Source organism: Elaeis guineensis, chromosome 4, assembly GCF_000442705.2.
Source record: "Elaeis guineensis isolate ETL-2024a chromosome 4, EG11, whole genome shotgun sequence".
NCBI lineage: Eukaryota > Viridiplantae > Streptophyta > Magnoliopsida > Arecales > Arecaceae > Elaeis > Elaeis guineensis.
This window is the reverse complement of record NC_025996.2, coordinates 34,852,155-34,872,818: the sequence shown is the minus strand read 5'-3', so window position 1 is coordinate 34,872,818 and position 20,664 is coordinate 34,852,155. Positions and strand designations below refer to the sequence as shown.

General features: G+C 39.4%; 2 protein-coding genes across 2 annotated transcripts; one reads left to right on the top strand and one right to left on the bottom strand.

Annotated features, from left to right (window-relative positions):
- The first annotated feature begins 7,466 nt into the window (after positions 1–7,466).
- On the top strand, positions 7,467–8,638 carry LOC140856946 (uncharacterized). The gene has a single exon (XM_073255152.1). It carries the CDS (start codon positions 7,727–7,729, stop codon positions 8,375–8,377), a length of 651 nt encoding a protein of 216 aa, XP_073111253.1. The 5' UTR covers positions 7,467–7,726; the 3' UTR covers positions 8,378–8,638.
- An 850-nt stretch (positions 8,639–9,488) lies between these two features.
- Positions 9,489–20,511, bottom strand: LOC140857444 (OVARIAN TUMOR DOMAIN-containing deubiquitinating enzyme 9-like). The gene is made up of 7 exons (XM_073256291.1): positions 20,395–20,511; positions 20,181–20,254; positions 20,048–20,096; positions 12,371–12,455; positions 10,495–10,551; positions 9,770–9,803; positions 9,489–9,684 (listed from the first exon to the last, which is right to left on the bottom strand). Exons 2-7 carry the CDS (start codon positions 20,213–20,215, stop codon positions 9,645–9,647), a joined length of 300 nt encoding a protein of 99 aa, XP_073112392.1. The 5' UTR covers positions 20,216–20,254; positions 20,395–20,511; the 3' UTR covers positions 9,489–9,644.
- Between the last annotated feature and the right edge of the window lie 153 nt (positions 20,512–20,664).

The window sequence follows — 20,664 nt, the reverse complement described above, 5'->3', positions numbered from 1 at the left end:
TACATAATAACCAAAATACTTAGACCGGATGCATATCGGCTAAAAATCCTTGAGAGAGCAATAATTCCTCGAACGTGGAATGTTGACAACCTAAAGATGTATTATCAATAAAGCTGTTCGTATGTATAATATTCGGAATGAAATATTGAATTTCAGAATCACAAAAGCATCGGCCAACTACAAATGAGTTTAGACTGATAAATAGAAAGCCGACATATCGATTATATTTCGGCTTTCACTATAAAAGCCAGAATATCGATTGTATTTTGGTACTGACTATATCTCGACTTTTCACTGTAAAAGTTGACTCTAGTTGAATAACTATTATGCTGACTTAATTTTAACTAAGCAGAATACTATGCCAATATGATCCAAATCGAATTAGAATTATACCGATCTAACTACGGTCAGTCAAAGGATATTCGGCTTGCCACTGATTATCAAATAATTAGACATACTAACCCGACTACGGTTGGTTGAAGGATATTCGACTTATTACTATTTATCTTAATATCTAAAAGATCAAGTATGTCTATCAACATTTGACTACCGGAGGAATTCTATAAGTATGTTCAGCTTGTCGATTAATATTCGGTAGTTTAATAGTAATGCTACGACATTGCAAACACAGAAAAGAGTTGGTACTTAGAGAAAAAAAATTTCATTCATTCATTGAAAAGAAGATTACAAGATTGGATCAAAGTCTGATTACAAAAGTTTTTAATTATAAAAAGAAGATAAAAACTACATCAATCACCAGTCGTCGTCCCCATCTTCGTGCTTCGGTGCAACATCAGCAACTGGAATGTCTTCTGGTATAGTCAGTGCACCATCTTCAGTAGTCGGTGCAACATCTTCGATCGGTGCAACTTCATCTTTGGCAGCTCCATCTTTCGGGACAGAAGGGATGATGCTGCTCAGGTCTAAATTTGGGTACAGCTTTCCGACTGCATCTCAACCATCTTCGTATCTGACGTAATAAGAAGCGAATCCACCTTCGAAGATTTCTTCTTTGAACTCTTTAGAGTTCTTGAAGTTCTCAATGGCATGATTCAAAGCCTTTCTTGCCGACTCTGCTTTTGGCCTCGCTAACTCTGTATCAGCTCTTGTGGAAGCCGACTCGTTATCAACCAGTGCCAACCTTTCCAAGGTGGCCCGATGTCTTCCATGTTCGGCTTTGAGTTCTTCAATATAGCCATCCCATTCTCATCGAAGCCAGTGGATAAAGTATTTCTTGCTCTTGATCCTCGACTCAAGAGACAAGATGCCTTGGTGAGCTAACTCAAGTTCAGCTTCAGAAGATTGAAGATCGACGGTCAGACGGGAGACTTCCTTCTCAAGCTTCGCCTCCCGTTCGATCGCCGCCTGGAGTTGTTCAAGAGCAGCTGCTTTCTCAGTATTGGTGGTCACCACCTTATCCATCTAGATCCGACGGAACTCTACAACCTTTCGATAATCGACCTCTAGGTTGTGCATATCATGCACCTACTGAAAGCAGAAGATAAGTCAGATCAGATTATAAAAAAAGAAAAAAATATATGGAAGAACTTATCCCGAGTATCATCGGATAAAAAGAAGAAAATATTTTGACTACAGTCCGATCCTTCCTGTTCTCCCGATCAGTCGAGAGAAGAGTAGCTTGGATGAGCCATCTGGCCAATGTCAGATTGGCCAAGGCTGACTCACCCTCAGAAACTCTGATGTCGAGAAGGATCGAGTAATCTGTCGACGATCCATCATCTGTCAAAGTCACCGACGCCTTCCTCCGATCTTTCGTCGATAACCTCGTACTTGAAAATGCAGGAAAGTCAGCACTCAACTATGCCCGAGAGGGTTCCACTGGAGGAACGATCGATGCAGCTATTGATTGCTTGACTGCGACTTCCACCACGATCCGAACTTCAGCTGGTGGAGCTATCGATGGTACCGCTGCAGCTTCTTCTGCCACCCCAGCTCCAACAGACAGCACCTCAGGGAGCATTGTCGAGGCTGACAATGCCAAAATTGGCTCAAACACCAATGGTGCATCAGATTCCCTCGTCGGCGTTGATGAAGTGGCTGCTTGACTCCTCTTCGATGGTCGGGAGGGTCCAACTTCAGATGCAGCCTTCTTTTTGGCAGCATGCTGACAAATATCGACGGTCGATACTCATGTCCTTGGCTGTATAGCTACAATCAGAATAAAAAGTTAGTATAGTTCAGAAACAAACAAAGAAAAAATGAAAATGATCAACTTTGCTATACCTAAGGAAGTGATCGAACTAAGACCGGCATCGTAGAGAGCTTGTTCGGTCATCAGCTCTCTTTGCAGCGATATTGCTATATCCTTCAGCCAATGAAAATCTTCTCGATTGTCGACCTCCACCCGACTATTCTCATTGAGGTCAATCTTTGGATCACCTCAGCATGAAGAAAACCCCCAGGGAAGAGAAGAAGAAGCAAAAAAGAATTAGTTCTTCCATCTATGAATGGACGATGGAAGATCGGTGATGAAAGAAAGGCCTTTTCTTGGGTTGAAGAACCACCAACCCTTGGCCTTAGAATGGAGATGGAGAACAAAGAAGGTGCAGAAAAGAGAAGGATGAGTTCAGTGCCAGCTGAGCAAGGCAAAGACCATAATAATCAAGCAAATTTCGGATGAACTCCGAAATCAAAAATTTAATACCGACCCAAAGATCTTCGACATAGAAGACAATCTGGCCTAGAGGAGGGGAGTTCACCCGACCATCAGAGCCAGGAGCGAACAACTGATACTACTCCGGGATACGATATTGCTTTCGAAGCTGCTCAACATTAGGTCCGGACAGAAAAAAAGCTTCCACTTTTGGATCCGAAAGAGATTCGTCGATCGGATTCTCCGACCAACTAGAAGAAGCCCTAGCCATAAAAGGAGGAAAACTAAAGAAGACTCTAAAATAAAAAGAGGAGATGAATTCAAAGGATGAAAAATTGGACCTGAAAGCTAAACAAAGAAGCAGAGAAGGGACCCTGGAGCTCTTTGGTGCTGGGGTGACCTTCCGGCAAAGCTTTCGCAGCAGAGAATCGTGACAAAATGCAAAGTAAAAGTTTGGCTGAAAGCGATCCTATATATATAAGATCCACCAACGGTCCAGATGAAATCGATCAAATCAAAGTCTCATCAGATGACGATACGTGGCAACATCTGAACCGACCATTGGTCAAACGGTTCGATGCAACTGCTCCTGATCGTGCCACCTCACCGTCATCCATGTGAACAGCTCCGATCCAATAATATTCGGATGCATGGCCAAGATCTACTAGTCAGAATCGTATCGTCCGATGTTGAATTATTTTTCTGAAACAACATCGGGTATCAAATTATCCTGTCGAAATGACAATCCAGTAATGATTCTGTAGTTATCGAAATGATAAAACAGTCGAAAAACTCTCGACTAGCAGCCAAGTCGAAGCTTGAGGCAGCACGTGATGACTTCCTTCATCCAACGTGACAGATCACATGTTAATATACATGTCAAACCACTTTGAACTTGGGAGTAGGGGGCAACTGTTGGGACAAGTCAACCGACTCCCGACTCCGACTCTACATCGGCCACATGAGTACATTACGCTGACTCACAATCGACTGACCGACCTACAATCGGCTACTATCAACCATCAGCTAACAATCTGGTTAACTCCTGACCGAAGATCATCGGCATATTAGAGTTACCAACCAATACACATTCGGATCTTCTACCGACTTATCAGTATTACCAACGTATAGTAGGCCAATCTTCTAAATACACCCTAACCATTATGAATGGTTATCGACTATATGTTACGGCCATTAATGAGAATAAACAGCACACTAACTTCATGATTATGGTCCGATAATTTAGCACCATAAAAAGTGAGATCACATGCTTGACGGTTACAACAGAATCATTTATAAAAGGAGAGGTAAATGAGCAGCACGGGTAAGATAATTTCGGGCTAAGACTATGTCACTCTCAACATTCTTATTAGTTGTTCATCAACCCCCTCTCTGACTTAAGTATCGAAGGATCTCCACTGGATACAACTTTGATCTGTGAGGACTTTATCTTGCAGGTGATCTTCTCCGATGATAAGCGATCGAAAGTTGGCCGTAACTATATATATATATATATATATATATATATATATATATATATATATATATATAATTCTTGCAATATTGAGCCCACAATTTCTTCTCCCACCCACTCCTATTCTCCCAACTCAATGCAATCCTCTTCCAATTTCATGTTGGATCCAACAGGATGTTGCCACATAGACACTAAGAAGAGATAGTGATAAATTATTGTCCAATTCCTAAGATAATATTTGTTATCATTTCTTATTTTTGATTTTTTATTTTTAAAAAATCAAAAATTATTTCTATTTTTTTTATTGTATTTTTTAAAATATATTTAAAAACTCTTTTCTCTTCCCATCTCCTCCCCCCAAAATATGACGAAATCCACCCTCCTCCTACTCCCCCTTGTTCTCCGCCTCCTCTCGTCCTCTCCATTTTCTCATCCACTCATGTGCTCGATCTGCTTGTCGTAGCGGGAGTGGATGGGGACGACGTTGGAGATAAAATCGATAAATTTGACGGTGTGGGAGCAGCTACCGAAGAAGAATTCGAGGCCACGATCGTTCTCGGCAATATGGAGGGCGCGGGCAGCAGCGTCGTGGTGGAGGATGAGCTACTAGAGGAAGAAGAAGGTACAGCGATGGGCAATGTGTTGGCGGAGCTGGACGACAACAAGCCACTGATCTGGATCGACGTGGGTGCGGGAGCCGGGGGCAGAGCTGGTGGTGGACGGTGAGGTTGATGAGGTGGAACTGCTTGAGGATGGCACTGTGAAGGACCTCATGGAGGATGCGAGGCTTGAGGCGGAGGCACTTGGAGTGGGGGTCGGTCCAAACGAAGAGCTTGGGTGAGGGGCTTGCGGAGGCGGCGAAGGCTGAAGGCGAGGAGCTCCTTAGATTCAGGGTCAGTAGGGATCCAGGTGCGTGGGAGTTGGAGGTATCTATGGCACTCGGGACAGTGGATGATGGTGGCGCAGTGGAGGAGGCCCTTGGTGATGTCGACATGGGAGTGGAGCCAGCACACGCACATGTTGGCCGAGTTGGGGGCCATTTCCACGGTGATGTCCTCCGGCCTTAAGCATGACAAAACAAAACTTAAAACTTAAAACCACTTTTAGCATTTAGGGAAACAGTCAGCGTATTTTTTTTAATACTATATTAATTGAAAAACACTGCTCCCAACTAAATATGTTTATTATTTTTTTTAAATAAAAAATCAAAAATCACAATGATACCAAACAAGCCCTAAATATACGATTTCTAGAATTTAAATTTGATTCCCCATGTGAAAAAAAATCATAATTTTCTTTTTCCAACCAAAGAAAAATATAATATTTTTTTTTCTTTCAAACATTTGCATGGCATACATGGATGTGCAGTACAGAGGAAAGGAATGCAAGTGTCTATTGCATCAAAGCTCTGGGGTGCTGATATAGCTGATGATGGAGATGAGGACCGTAGCATTGAGACACCAGATTGGGCCTACAAGAAAGAAAAGCCCGCTCATGGTGGAGGAGATGATAGGGGCCTTCGACAGGGGATCCTTCAATGTTTAAGTCAATCAGAACTTTGAGTACAAAAAGAAAAAAGAGAGAGTATGGTGTAATCCGAATTAACATACCAGAGTCCTCTTGCGAGGTTTCTTCTTTTACCTTTTCATATGGAAAGGTATCAGACTTTGCTATGCCCTAATCCATAGGTTGTTAAGTCTGAACTTATAAGTTGTTAGTCATGGGTGCCTGTTTCGCCCACATGACCACATTTAGAAAGCTTATAGGGAGATTTCAATTATTTTTTCATGCGGCAAATAGAGAATAGAATGAACTCGGCATGTAGCCGAAGTATCGTCCTGCTTCATTTTGTATCAATGAGGTCCGTAAGACTTTATTCTTGATGATTGACGATATCCCGATCCGGAGGTCAATGAAGCTTGTGGATTTCATTCCCATGGATGATAGAGTACCGATCCGGAGGTCAATCACCCTCCAATCTGAGATTCAAAGGGTTGCCGAGCCCAAGTCAACATTCCATTGTTAAGCTATCAATAAGCATGAGATCAAATTTGGCCTGCTCCACGTAATCCTTACTAGCGACCAAATCTTTTATTTGAGTTCCTTTATTGGTTGGAGCAGCTGCAAACACTGCCTCTCTCTAGTACAAAAGACTACTTCTAGAACAATGAAGCTTGGTGGTTATAAGACGTCAAATAGCATGGTAAATTGTCTTACAGGGAGCACTAAATTTTGAACCAGCATGGTTGCGACGTACATGTACTACGTCTATGATCTTTTAATACCAGGATTTTAATTAACACCAGGATTAAACCCACTCTCACCTTCGTGTGCGACCTTCAAATACATGACCTCCGTCAAACCTGAGCTTAACCAATTGACCCAATCGACGATGTATACAAGGCACAACACATTCTTGTAAAATTCTGATATGTAGTACTATCCTCATATCACCACTACTAATTCATCATATATCCTAGGATCGTTTGGTTGGAGTATGTTAAATTACGGGGTTGTCTGGCTATTCTTAAAAATTATTTATATGAAAAAAATAAATTTTATAATATTTAATTGTTAGAAAAATTATTCTTAAAAATAACATTCGAAAAAAATTACTATACTAGCTTTCTAATACATATGGCCCATTTATATAAATGTAATCAATATAGACTATATCAGATGTTGAAATATATTTGCATGAGTTAGTAAATATTTTTAGATTAATTATATATTGAAAAATATATTTCTTATTATAAATAAATCTTAGCATATTTTGATAAATAAATAAATATGTTATTATTAGTAAATTCTATGTTAGATTTATTCATAATTACAAAATATTTGTTAATGACAAATGCTATTGATAAATATGATTAATCAATATAAATATATTTATATAATATTTATATAATAAAAGTTAGGGTATTTTCATCAAGAAATGAAATTTTCATGTTACCTCCATTCGGTAATTTAGCATGAAAAAATTAAATACCAACTCCTAGTAATATTATATTTTATCTTCTTTCTCAAAAAAAAAAAAAAAAAAATGAGGTCCATCATTTATTTTACCGTATTTCTCATTGATTTTTTGTATCGTTCATGGTGATTTGATATGAAATTTATTTTTTCACATCAAATTCACCCCCAACCGGACCGAACCTTTCTCTCGTCCTTATCCAGCCTCAATATTTATAGGTGAGCTAGATCCGAGCATTATTCTATTTGTTCCAACCTAGTTGAAACATGGGCCAAAGACCCGGCCCAAGCTCAGCAATTGCCAGCCCAACATCGAGATACACTTGCACGCGTTTTTATTTCTTTGCAACTTGCAGTAGACGCGGAAATCCAACTCGGAAGGCGACAGAAATCAGAGGCGCTATGGCAGAAACCCTTTCGACCTACCGAGTACTTCCCCGGTGCCCATCCAAAGTCCAAAACTCGAATAAAACCGACTTCACCCACGGCGGCTTTCCAAAAGTAGCATACGATCGATCGTCGCATCACCCGTCAAATCAAATTCCCTCAAAACCCTAATCCCCGAATCCAACGCCTGCCATCCTCTTCTTCTTCCTATAAAAACCCTAAAAACCCCGTCACCCGACCCCACCCCTCTCTCTCTCTCTCTCTGATACCAGACGATGGTGTCGGAGCTGATGCTCTATAAACCCACCCCTTCCTCTCCTTCCGCCTCCAATTCCCCCATCGCACCTTCGCCCCCACAACGACGCGATGACGCCCACGAGAGGCGGCGCAAGGCCCCCAAGCGAAGCGCCGCCGCGTCGCCGGCGTCCTCCGCCGAACCGCCGGTGCCGGCGGCTAGCAAGGACCGCCACACGAAGGTGAACGGCCGGGGAAGGAGGGTGCGGATGCCGGCCCTCTGCGCCGCCCGGATCTTCCAGCTTACCCGCGAGCTCGGGCACCGCACCGACGGCGAGACCATCGAGTGGCTCCTCCGCCACGCCGAGCCCTCCATCATCGCCGCCACCGGCTCCGGCATCGCCCCCCACCCCGCCGCCTTCCTTCCCTCCTTCGCCGCCTCGCCTCCCTCCTCTTCCTCCTCCTCCCCGCCACCGCCGCCATCTTCCTCCTCGATTTCCGCTCCTCCACCGACCCCGGCCGGCTTCTTCGCCATCAACGGGGTGGAGTTCGCTGCTCCGATGGGGGGCTGGGGCTTCTCCTCTCCTGCCGTCGCCGGGATGGAGTACCGGCACATGCCGTACTACACGGCGATGCTGATGAGACCGTCGATGGCCGACGAGGAAGATCATCGAGATCACAACAACAACTGAGTTCAGGGTCGGAGTCAGGGTTTAGGGTTTTGGTCGATCTTTTTTGTTTTATCTCTTCTTCTTCGGTTTGGGTTTTTTTTTTTGATTGGGTGATAAAGGGTTTTGTTCGTATAAAGGAAGAAGAAAGAGAATAAGTATCTAAAAAATGTGAATCCTGTGGTGGTCCAGGACTTCAACGATGTCTATCTTTACTTAATTTAAAAAAAAAAAAAAAAAAAACATAATGTATACTTTTAAATATTCCATGTTCCGCTATGTAATTTCTTTCATGGTATGTGATAAGTTTGGATTATGCCTGCGAATATTCACAATAATATTGGCTTTGGTGCTTCTGTTGGAAAGTGGCAGAGAAACGGGAGAGGAGTCAGGAGATGATTCAGTGACTGTACGCTTCATATAGTAGGTTGGTGGTTGTTGGCTGCAGATGGACCGATTATGGGCCCACATATAGATTTAGTGGGTCCTCCTGCTCGGATGTTTCATCGATAGCATTGGTCTTTTTAAAAAAAAATAAAAATAGCATAGGTTGTCTAACCTGTCGCAGAAGAATGCTGATCCACCCGCCCCCCAATCCAGCGATCTGGCAGAGACGAAGCCTTGAAAATTATCAAGACTTGGTAGCAATAGCAAGAATGTGATGGTTCAATTCATATATATATATATATATATATATATATATAGGGTGTTGTAAAGAGAGCTACTGATGATTTCCGAAGTGAATGATACAATGAGAAAGTAGACATTTGTATAAAGAAGGCCCCATCAGAAGCCATAGCCATTCCTGGGCGGCAAGCTGCACGGGAAACCATATCGAGTTTATTTCCGATAAGAAACACGAGATTGAGCTAGAATTTATCAGAAAAACACCAAAAAGGGAAAAAAAAAAATGTTACTGATAACTGCTGCTGAGATCAATTTCGTAGTCTTGGCATTTGCTTAGCTAAAATATGCAAATATGCTAATCTAATATTGAGTCATGAGGGATGTAGCGCGCAAAGACTAGCCATTTATTAACATGGTTTTATTAAGGAGCAGTTGTGCTGTCTGCCCGCCATCCTTACATAAAATCAACATTATTTGCATCTCAAAAGGGGACAGAGAGAAAAAAGAATGAAGTGAATAAATTGAATTTCATTTCCTTCCCTATAAATGCAACAAATAGCATTAGTTTGACCTAGAAGTATGTACAGAAACTATGTATGGAACTAATGCAAATCAGCAAATGAAACGTATCCCTTCCTTTCCTGCTACGCGCTTGCTCGATCAACTACATCAGCGAACAAGGGAACTGTTCTGAGAGGATTCCCCTGGGAAAAAGAACAAGTCAAATAACACAAGTCCGCCATATGAAAAGCCTTATATTCCTAATACTTGTTACCGATTTGCCACCACCTTTTATTCTTCTTGCTTTCTAGTGTTGGCAGCTCTGCACATCAAAAAACAAGCATTAGATGGCCAGAATTTCCGACGATTGAAAGCCATCAGTCTAAGCACACAGGAGAAGTTGGCTTGTTTTGCATCACACTGTGAACCCCTTCCCCAACCAGACCACCTGCATGGACTTCATTGCTGTCCTAGACAAGATCCCAACACCAAACAAGGTGATACTGCTTCTGTCCAACCACTTGGATTTTAATAACATTCTCTAAATTATCATGTCATAAAGATCCTTAGAAAGGCTTTAGTGTTGGAAGGCTGAAACTTTTTGGTAGCCTGGGTTATTGGAGAGACCAGACATGAATAAGCCAAGTACAGGTGATCGTGTATGCAACCAGAACGGGCCTGGAAGAAGAAATAAATCACTAATGTAGTTCAATCGCGAGTGTTGGAAATTGCCCACCTCATCTTGAGAGGAACTACGAGTAATTCAAAAGGATTCTGAGAAACAGCAACCAACGATAGCCTCTACTGGTCCTAGCACACCCACTCTCACTTGCACTTCCTTACAAGCCCGCTTCAGTAAGGCAGAACCATGTATAGGAATTACAGGCAATTGTTTACATATATGCTCAAAAAGTAAAAAAATTTGCTTGCCAACATGCTTCATATTCAAAAATATCAGTGAAAATACAAAGAACGAGGCCTCAACAGGAAGGGCATGAAGAAATCAGACTTACCTCCTTCAGGATAGATTGAGTTGTAGTGCACCTCAGCCCAAAAGCTCAAGAAAATAACTGTAAAAAAAAAAAAAAAAAAGAAAAGACCAGCCATTAGATCTGCACTGGAAGCAGAAGATGAAAGGGAGAAAAGAATCATGCTCCTTAAGCATGCATCTGAGTTATGCAAAGTCCACGAATTAGTTGATTACTACTGGATATTAAATAAAGGTCAATAAACAGTGGTAAAAGTGAGCCGGACAAACAAATCATCTGACAGACAAACCATTGTCACACACATGCTATATATATATATATATATATATATATATGTATGTATGTATGTATGTATGTATAGGATGTGAATTGCAAGGAATCCAAAGCTCCTATTAGCTGTTAATTGCTGCCGTTCCAAAAACAAGAAAACAGATAATTAATAGAATGGGATGGGACATGCCACCGCATGCCTATGGCTTCCCCTAGGTATCCAGTCACCCACGCACTCTTCCAACCCTCACCCCCCCCCCCCCCCCCCCCTCCCTCACCCTCTCCATTGCCGCAACTACCAGGTTGTTCATAAAAACAAATTATAAAAAAAAAAAAAAAAGAAGAAGAAGAATAGGAATCATTAAAAACTGGGTCCCATGCCCATCTACGCTCTCTCCCCCCATTGGACGTCCACATTCTACCGGACATCAGTCCAGAATAAACACAAATGTCCCAAGGTATATACTTGGTCCACAGCAATAAACACAAGCACCATAGAAATAAATAGAAACTCGACTACCTACCATCAGTCAAGTTAGGGCTCGCATTAAGTGGCAACATTGGAGGATGAACACGAAGCCTGGAGGGAGTAAAACTAAGTGGTCCAAAATAAACACAAACCTCCTTAGAGTAAACAAAAATTGGTAAGCAATAAACATAAAACTGCATGGATGTTCACCGCCTTCCAGCATTCTCTCCCGAAATAAGCAGAAACTCGGAAATAAACACTAACTACTCTGACATAAACACAAAGTTTCAAGGATAAATACCATAGAAACAAACAGAAATAGAGGGTTGCCTGTTGGATCCAAAGGAATGGACGTCCGAGGGGAGAGAGCCCGAAATGGGCATGTCTCGGTAACTAATGACTCCTCTCCTTTTTTCTTTTTTTTCTTTTTTAACGACATGGCAGCTGCTATAACATAGAGAGTGAGACAGAGAGGGAGAGGGTCAGAAGAGGGTGCCAGTGGATGTTCCGAGGGATATACACGGGCCTGAGCGGCACAGAATTTATAAATTTCATTCCCATGTGTAAGTGTACTTGTAAAATGATGTAAGATAACATAGTGCAGGATGGAATAAAATATGCTTCTACCACACATTAGCTCATGAAGCCCCATAAGATCATTATGTGTTGGAATTACTAAAGACTCCAGCACGTCTCATAAAGCATATTTCATAGAACCTCTGCACCAATGAATTGCTCAGAAAAAATCTTCAACTCAAGGAACAAAGAACATGTCTATTCACGAGTTTTATGTCATAGCCATAGGTAGTGAAACTGTGATGCTAAAATAGAAAAGATATCATGATGAATCTGCTAAAGTCCAATAATTTGATAAAACATATATGAGCAGGCTGATGCAAAAAGAGCAACACTGAAATTCATAAACATATACTGTATATTAGTATTCTCTAAATAAATTGCCGCGTGTTTCTGAGGCAACATTGTTGTATGACTAACCAGAAACTATAACCTGAAACTCGTCTACTGAGATCAAGCTTGCATAACTTACTTCAAACTTTGTTCCTATCTAAAAATTAATTTACCAAGACTGAAAGTTTCCTCAAAGTCACACAAAATTAAAAAATTGTAATCTTATTGTTTGACAAGATAATTTAAGCATACCTCGTTTAGACTTCTGAACATTAGGGAGAATCTCAATGTAGCAAGTATCCTTGAATGATGTTAGGATGAATATTCTAATGCCATACTGCAGAATCACAATCATCACAATCATTAAACTAATCCCCTGAAATCTATCAACCAGATGGAATAACAAGACAATGATGACATTTTGAATAAAAATGCATGAGATATCTGCAAAAAGCAAAAAATAAATATACTGTAGATCCTTAATATCCATCCAATCGTTGATGTGTAATGAGTATAACATGGCATCTTAGTATGACAGGACCCTTCTACATTCCACCAACATCATATCCATCATTCAACATAACCTCTTCTTTTTCTCTTTCATGTCCGGAAATAGATTAAGTTCAGTTACATTCCATTAGAAACACTATGAAATAAGCTAACAACTATCTGTTAATATCTATTAACATAGGAAACAACCAGGTGGTTATTGGAAAGCAACGCAAATTGTTTTTTTCCTTGTATGGCAGCTACTCAATCACAGATATGCTTACCAACACCTGTAAAAATTTAACACAACCTTGACTTCAAAATGGTGAATCGAAGATAATTGTCTTTTCTATGTATCACAACCACAATAATCATATACGCATGATAACTGCCTTTTCTAGCCATTTAACCCAACTATTTTGATATGTAATGTAGCTTGAGCTACAAACATTAACTAATAACATTCTTGCACTTTCTATCTATGGATATAAGCATAATATGCTCACCAATACACCCTGTATAATAAGTATTTTGCATGTTTACGTTCAAATTTTATTTTCTTCAGCATTTTTTATCACAAAAGTTTCCCACCTGGCCAGATAACTTGCCAGCTTTTGCATTGAAATGGAACATCCATGAAATTTGCATGACAATATATCAATATAAAACTAAATCTAATATGAATTTCAACTAGAGACAAAAGGACAGTCATGATTTGCCTTGATAAACAGATGGTAGAAGCCTGGAATAGCAGGCAGCATCTAGATTTTTTCTATTTTCTTTTTCTAAAACTAGATGATAAAGGATTTTAGCAAGAATTAATTTAGATGCAACATTCTACACAGACAATAAATGGATCGCATATAAGGATGTCACTGCATTTGGAAAATAAGGACCTTCAACACCCTCCTTCCCCAAGGGAGCCAAAGCAACTCCTCTCTGACAAAAGAAAAGGCCCTCGACTATTTTAAAGTATTATTTTACCCCCTGGGTTAGAGTGGCTAGCAAAAGTGTATTTGATGGGTTAAATTGGTCTTATTCTACTTTAATCCTAGACAAAAGTCCACCTCGATGAATTTACCTCTTCAAAAGGACTAATTTTAAATTAATCAACCGTCCATCTTGTTCGTGTGGTCATTTGCAAGATTGCATACAAAATTTCTCACTATTCAGAGCAGTGTTCGCCGTACCGGATCGAACCGCCCGGTATGTGGCGTACCGAACCGGACCGACAGCCAGCCGATCCGATTCAAGGGTTTTTTCGGAAAACCCCTCGGACCGCACCGAACTGCTCGGTTCGGTACGGTTCGTGTCCATACCGCCCAAAACTGGATGGTATGGACTGATACGGTTCGGTTCAGCGTGAACCGAACCGTACCGACATTGGCACATGCAAAAAGGGGGAAGTGGGAGGGAGTGGGGCCTGGGCTGTCTTTTAGTGGCAGCCCAGGTGATTTAGTTCTCTGAGAAGCTCAAGAGCTCTCAGAGAACTCCCCAGGCTCTCAATGAAACTGTCAAGACGTCGAAAAAATAAGAAAAAAAGAGAAAAATTCCGTCAAATTGCAGCACTGGTTCGAGGAGACGCTGATTTTTGGTCGGAAGTAAGGTAATGTGTTATTCTTTTAGTAAATATTTTATTTTTTATATTTTTGTTGTTAAAAATAGGATAAGAATAAGGAAGTATAAAAATAAGAGAAAATCATGCCAAAATTATGATTTTAATATGATTTAATTATACGTGATAGATCTTTGAAAGATCTACAAGATGACACTAAAATTATTAATTTTTATTATTTATATCTTTTTTAAATATTTATATATATTTATTCATAAAAAATTATTTAAAAAATAAATTTAAAAAAATAAAAAATCAGAGTTTTAGAACCATGTTTAGAATGATTCAAGCTATTTAAATCTAACCTCAAATTTTTTTGAAATATTTAAAATTAAAAAATATTTTTATAAATATTTAAATAATAAAAAAATTTATAAAATAAAAAATATATAAAAATAGTATTATATTTTAGTTAATTCAAAAATATTATTTGAAGCATATAACATATTTTTTATGAATTTATAAGTTTTAAAATTATTATTAAAATTATTTTAAATTTATATATAATTTTTTTAATAATCATTAAACTATCGTATTTTTTTATACTTGCAAATATTTGTAAGAAAAAAATTCAGAGCATGACGTTCATTGACTTCAATTAATTATATATTTTTTAATATATATTTATTTATAAAAAATTATTTAAAAAATAAATAAATAGAGTTTTATTTGAAATTGAGAATAATATTTAGAATGATTCAAGCAATTGAAATATTTAAATCTAACCTGAATATTTTTAAAATTTTTAAAATTAAAAATATTTTTATAATTATTTAAATAGTAAAAAATATTATCAAATAAAAAATATATAAAATTAGTGTTATATTACAATTAATTCAAAAATATTATTTGAAGCATATATTTTTTTAAATTTATAAATTTTTAGTTTATATATAATATTTTTTAATAATTATTAAACTGTCGTATTTTGTTATACTTGCAGAAATGAGTAAGAAGAAAGATTCAGAACGTGACATTGGTTGGGATCATGACGAGATGCTCTCGGCTCGGCATCATTGGAGATTAAATTGTACAACACAGAGTTCAAGGGAAGAGAGGTGACTAGATTGAAGCAGCACATGACTGATGGTTATCTTGATGTGTCCATATATCAGAAATATCCGCAAGAGGTCTGACAGTTGATGAAAAAGTACTTTGTTGATTCAGAAGCAGCGAAGAAAAAGGAACGCAAAAAAAGACGGAAGTGGACCGTCGAGCTGTTGAACCACCTTCTTATCACTCTAGAGAGTCAGAGGAGGCTTTCGCTCCAGATGATGAGGAGGCACAAATTGAGACTGCCATTCAGACGAGCTTGGCTGATCAGTACCGGCAGGAGGAGATGACCCGGTATAAAGAGTGATTTGGACCATCATGCTACAAATCGGGGTCTGGATCAACGATCGATGGAGGAGAATTCGAGTTTAAGAGGACTAAATCAGTCAGAGAGCCCGATGGTAGAGGGAGCAGACACAGCATGTCATCTTTGTTGGGAGCTTTTGGCAGTAAGAGGAGGTTCTCTAGAGATATTCCAGCAGGAGCCACTATCCATGATTTGGATTCACATGCTTTACCCAGCAAGGATTCAAAGCAGTAGAGGATTGACACTATGATAAAAAAAAGATAAGAAAAGAATATATGGCGAGCTATTGGATCATGGTTTCATTTCAGCCATATTCCAGCAAATGTAGCAATTAATCCTTACTATCGATCTGCCATTTCAGCTATAGAGGCTGCCGGCCAGGGTGTAGATCCACCAGAACCTAAGGACATCTATGATCAGCTTCTTGACAGTAATAAGGAGGATCTGCAGAGATGAATTGCTTCTTACAAGAATAAATGGCCTACATACGAACTGACAATGATGTGTGATGGTTGGATCAGTCCTACTAGATGGAGCATCATTAATTTTTTGACGTACTGTGATGAAAAAATATTTTTTCACAAATCAATTGATGCTTCAGATAAGATGCACGATGCCACATATATCCTTGGTTTGATGGAGGAGGTGATTAATTCAGTGGATGAGCAGTATATGTCGTGCAGGTCATCACAGATAATGGACCACAATATAAGGCTGCCGAAGAGTTGCTGATGGAGCAGCGACCGCAGATATACTGGACCCCATATGCTGCACATTGCATTGATCTTATGTTGATGAATATTGAAAAGATTCGTAGAGTGCAGCAGGTAGTGGAGATTGCCCAGACTATTACTAGATTCATCTACAATCACACATGGGTTTTTTCATTGATGCAGACGTATACTGGAGGAAAGATCTTAAGATCAGATATCACACGATTTGCTACCAACTATATAGCGCTTAATAGTCTTCTTCAGAAGAAAGCAGTCTTACATCAGATGCTTGTCAGTGTCGAGTGGCAGGAGAGCAGATATGCGAAGACCGGCACTGATGGAAGTCATGTGGAGAACTTGGTGACGAGTCAGTCATTCTAGCAGCGTCATTCTAACAACGGGCTGAAAAGGTAGTGAAGGCTATTAAGCCATTATATGAGGTGCTTCGCACGGTGGACAGTGAAAATACCCACAGATGTGCTTCTTATATTACATGATGGAGAGGGCAAAGAAACAGATCAATGAGAATAATCCGAAGCATACTCAAGAATTCATTAACATCATTGAGCACCGTTGGGACTATCAAATAGGTAGATATTTGCATATAGCCGGTAAGCACGGATTCAAGAATATTTTAAAATATATTTTTTTTATGCTTGTAAAAGTGTACTTAATCAGTTATGAAATGTATCTGCAGCTTATTATTTGAATTCGAGATTTCAGTATACCATTTCTGGGATAGATATGGATAACGAGCTTCTTGCTGCTCTTAGTAATATGATATATAAGATGATGTCCGATCCAGAAATCGCATCATTGTGTCTGCAAGAGGTATACTAGTTTACAACAGATGTGATTATTCAACTGAATTCGATCTGTACTCAACGATATATTTATAAATTTAATAAATATATTTTTTTGCAGATGAAATAATTTAGAGAGGGATCAGACAGCTTTGGAATCCCATCAGCTATCGTAAGCAAAAAGCAAATGAATCCAGATAAATTACATATCAATAACGAGCAGCATAGATAGATATGTAATTTTACTTAATAATATCATAAAATTTGATATGTAATTTTGCTTTTGTAGCTGAATGGTGGATTCATTTTGAAAAGTCTGCAAAATATTTGAGAGGTGTGGCTGTCCGTATTTTTTCTTAAATGATCTCTGCTAGTGGCTGTGAGTACAATTGATCGACTTTCGCCCTTATCCACAGCAAACAAAGAAATCGTCTAACACAAAATACCTCAATGATCTTGTATATGTTCACTATAATCTAAAATTGAGACTAAAATACATTTAGAAGGAAGTACAACTAAAGTATACTGATCCGACACTAGATGATTATGCTGACGAAGACGACGATTCGATCATCGGATGGCTTGCAGGTCAGCAGCAGGAGCCAGAGCTTGATGAACCGGAGTCTCCTCCACGACCAGCCAGTGTGATAGCTAAAGAGATCTGGATGGATCCAGGACAATGGACAGAAAAAAATATTCCACAAAAGGTTCCAGCTGATCAGCCACAGTCTGAAGGGACACAGGAGACTCATTCATCACATGACTCGATGTCCGATATATCCTCGTAAATGTTTGAGCGACAGATGTTTAGACGATGTCGCCAGTCAGCAAGAAGACATCCATCCTTCCAATCACAAAAAACTCAATCACAGAGGGGCACAAAGAAGAAAAAAGAAAAGACAGTTGCACGTGCGCCACTCTCGAGATTACAGGAGCAATCTATCTCAGATTCGGAGATCAAAGAGAGTGATGATGATACTGATAGTAGTAGTCATGGATCTGATGATCAGAGAGAAACTGAAGGACAGGAGACCACTGTTTATGAGACAACCACAGGGTGATATTCAATTCACTGATGAGTCTCAGTTTACACATGCCACACAAGATAGGGACCATGGTGGACGAGTTGATAGAGACCGTGGGGAGCCGATTTCATATAGACGACGGGCTCCTAGAGGTCGTCCAATACACAATGCAGCTGCAGACGATTTTACACATGAAGTAGGATCCATGGATGTATCTGGATCATCCTCGCATTATGGATCCTATTATCCGCAGCCACCTTATGATCCATATGGATATGGTGCATCCGAGGCATCGTCTTCTAGTGATTACTATCCTATGCAGCCTGAAGCATCTTACGGATCAGATTTTGCTACCTAAACTCCTCCACAGCCATACCATCATCCTGAGGATACTTCTCAGAGCCAGAGTTTGAGTGAGAGATCTAAGATGTCTTACAATCCAGAGAGGATGCCTTATGGGATGAATATTCAAGAGTACAGTGCATCTTCGTTAGAGGGTTGGACTGATGTTCCTCCAGATTATGCTAATGATCCAGATATCTACGAGCATCACAGACACTCGACGAGAAATTAGATATAGAGCAGATCTTGAGGTTAGTATATCATTCTTTGTGCTTTGTACTTTAAAAATTTAGATACATTTTAATGCATATATATATATATATTAATTTTAGGATGATATAGTTGTAATATAATGTAAATAAATATATATTTGAAATTTTGGATCAAGAATCTCTGTACTGCTACCGAACTCAAAAATTGAACCCAAATATGTCAATAATATGCAATATAATGTAATTTTGGGATTGTATTTATCAATTAATAACTTAAACATCCAAAAAAATGAAATAAAAAAAAAATTGTACCGATACGTTGAAGCGTACCGTGTGTCGATACGGTATAAGTACCGGACCGTACCAATCCACCATCAGTATGGGGTCCGGTACCGGTACAGCGGTCCTTGATTCAGAGCCTTTCTCATGAAGAAAGTTTCTTCTATAAACAATGGACAAAGGAGAATACCACCACACAGACTAGTCCGAGCATGTTGATTACTAAGGTGGTGCCCCAACATGAAGGCAATGGAGACTCCATCAGTCTACTAGAGTAACTATTGCCTATCCTATACCTTCGCATCAACATTACCTTTTACTTGGTTACTTTGCCAAACTGATGAAATCAAAGATGACTTTGATGGAGGCCCTTCATCATGACAATAGTCCTGGCAAAACCCAGCTTCATCTTTTGGAACCATGGGGCAGATCCTTTAAGCTAGGTCCTGCCACATCAAGAGCTCATACATACTGCTAAAGTCCTAACAGCTTAGAGATGACTCAGCAGGCCATTCAATTGCCTCTTAGTTGTACCACACAACCAAGATTTGGATGGGAGACTTGATAACAATCATGTGCTATAAATAGCCTGTTTGTTAGGCTGGATGGCCAGAAGCCAATTCTGCTAGATCTATGAGTCATAATGGATATTCTTTGGCTTCCTTTACAGTGAAATATATCTACCAGGAGAAGAGCCAGCCAGCAGGCTGGCTTGCAGATACCGGGACAGCATACCAGGAGGACAAAAGCGGGAGCAGCCAATTTCCAAGCCAGCTCAAGGACATCGCTTTAGCAGATCCTAATGGTTGTATTCATTTATGGAACTGGTTGTGGATCTTTGTTCCTCCTGCTTTCCCGAAAAAGGGAGACTCCATCAAAAATTCCTTTCCGAAAAATCATACATAAACTTGGAGAGGATCTAGATATTTTTGAAAACCACCCAGCTCATCAACTTTTGCAAAAAACCACATTGACAGTTGGAGATGAAGTCATTCACATGAAAAATGTTCTTTGATACGATTATATTAAACATGAATTTCAAGTACAGGAATATACAAAAGATATATAAAGTAGAACAAGATTAAGCATACCGAATCTGCAGCAGCCTGTAATGTGACATGGTCACCCCATTCTCCATTCCTGTTTTTCATCAATATAGCATGATGAAAACAAAAGCATAAGAAATTATCTTATCAGATAAAAGCCAAATGAAGGAAACCATACTTGGACATCTTTTTCAGATACTCATCATAGGCCATTGGAACATATCCATCATAGATCTCAGGATGAGACTTAAGCTGAGGATCAATAAAAAAGGAAAAATTCATTAGCGCATGATATGAAGCATTAAAACCAAGAACAGGAATCATCATGACAATGAAACAATGAGAAGAAAACTACAAAAGGATAAAATTAAATCAGTAGGAAGTGGGCTTACCTGATTGACAACTTGTTGTCTCACAAACTTGTGATGCTCGGTAGTACGGTAGAACTGATCAGATAGTGCTCGGAACTGGAAAGATAGAGAATTCAAGAGCAATCAATTCAATGATAAAATGGAACTAGTTTTGTTATAGAAAACTTCAGAGATACCTTAAAATGAACATGTTGCTAACATGAATGAATGGAACATATTTTTCTTACTCAAAAAATGAGCAACCCTATGTCACTGCTTAGAAGTCTAGGGCAACTATAAAAGATAGCTCTA

Excerpts from the sequence above, each read along its gene's own strand:
- LOC140856946 (XM_073255152.1), top strand. The coding sequence starts at position 7,727 with ATGGTGTCGGAGCTGATGCTCTATAAACCCACCCCTTCCTCTCCTTCC.
- LOC140857444 (XM_073256291.1), bottom strand. The coding sequence starts at position 20,215 with ATGGCCTATGATGAGTATCTGAAAAAGATGTCCAA. Across the intron at positions 20,097-20,180 it reads TATCTGAAAAAGATGTCCAA|GAATGGAGAATGGGGTGACC; the intron begins GTATGGTTTCCT and ends GATGAAAAACAG. Across the intron at positions 9,685-9,769 it reads GAAAGCAAGAAGAATAAAAG|GGGAATCCTCTCAGAACAGT; the intron begins GTGGTGGCAAAT and ends TCTTTTTCCCAG.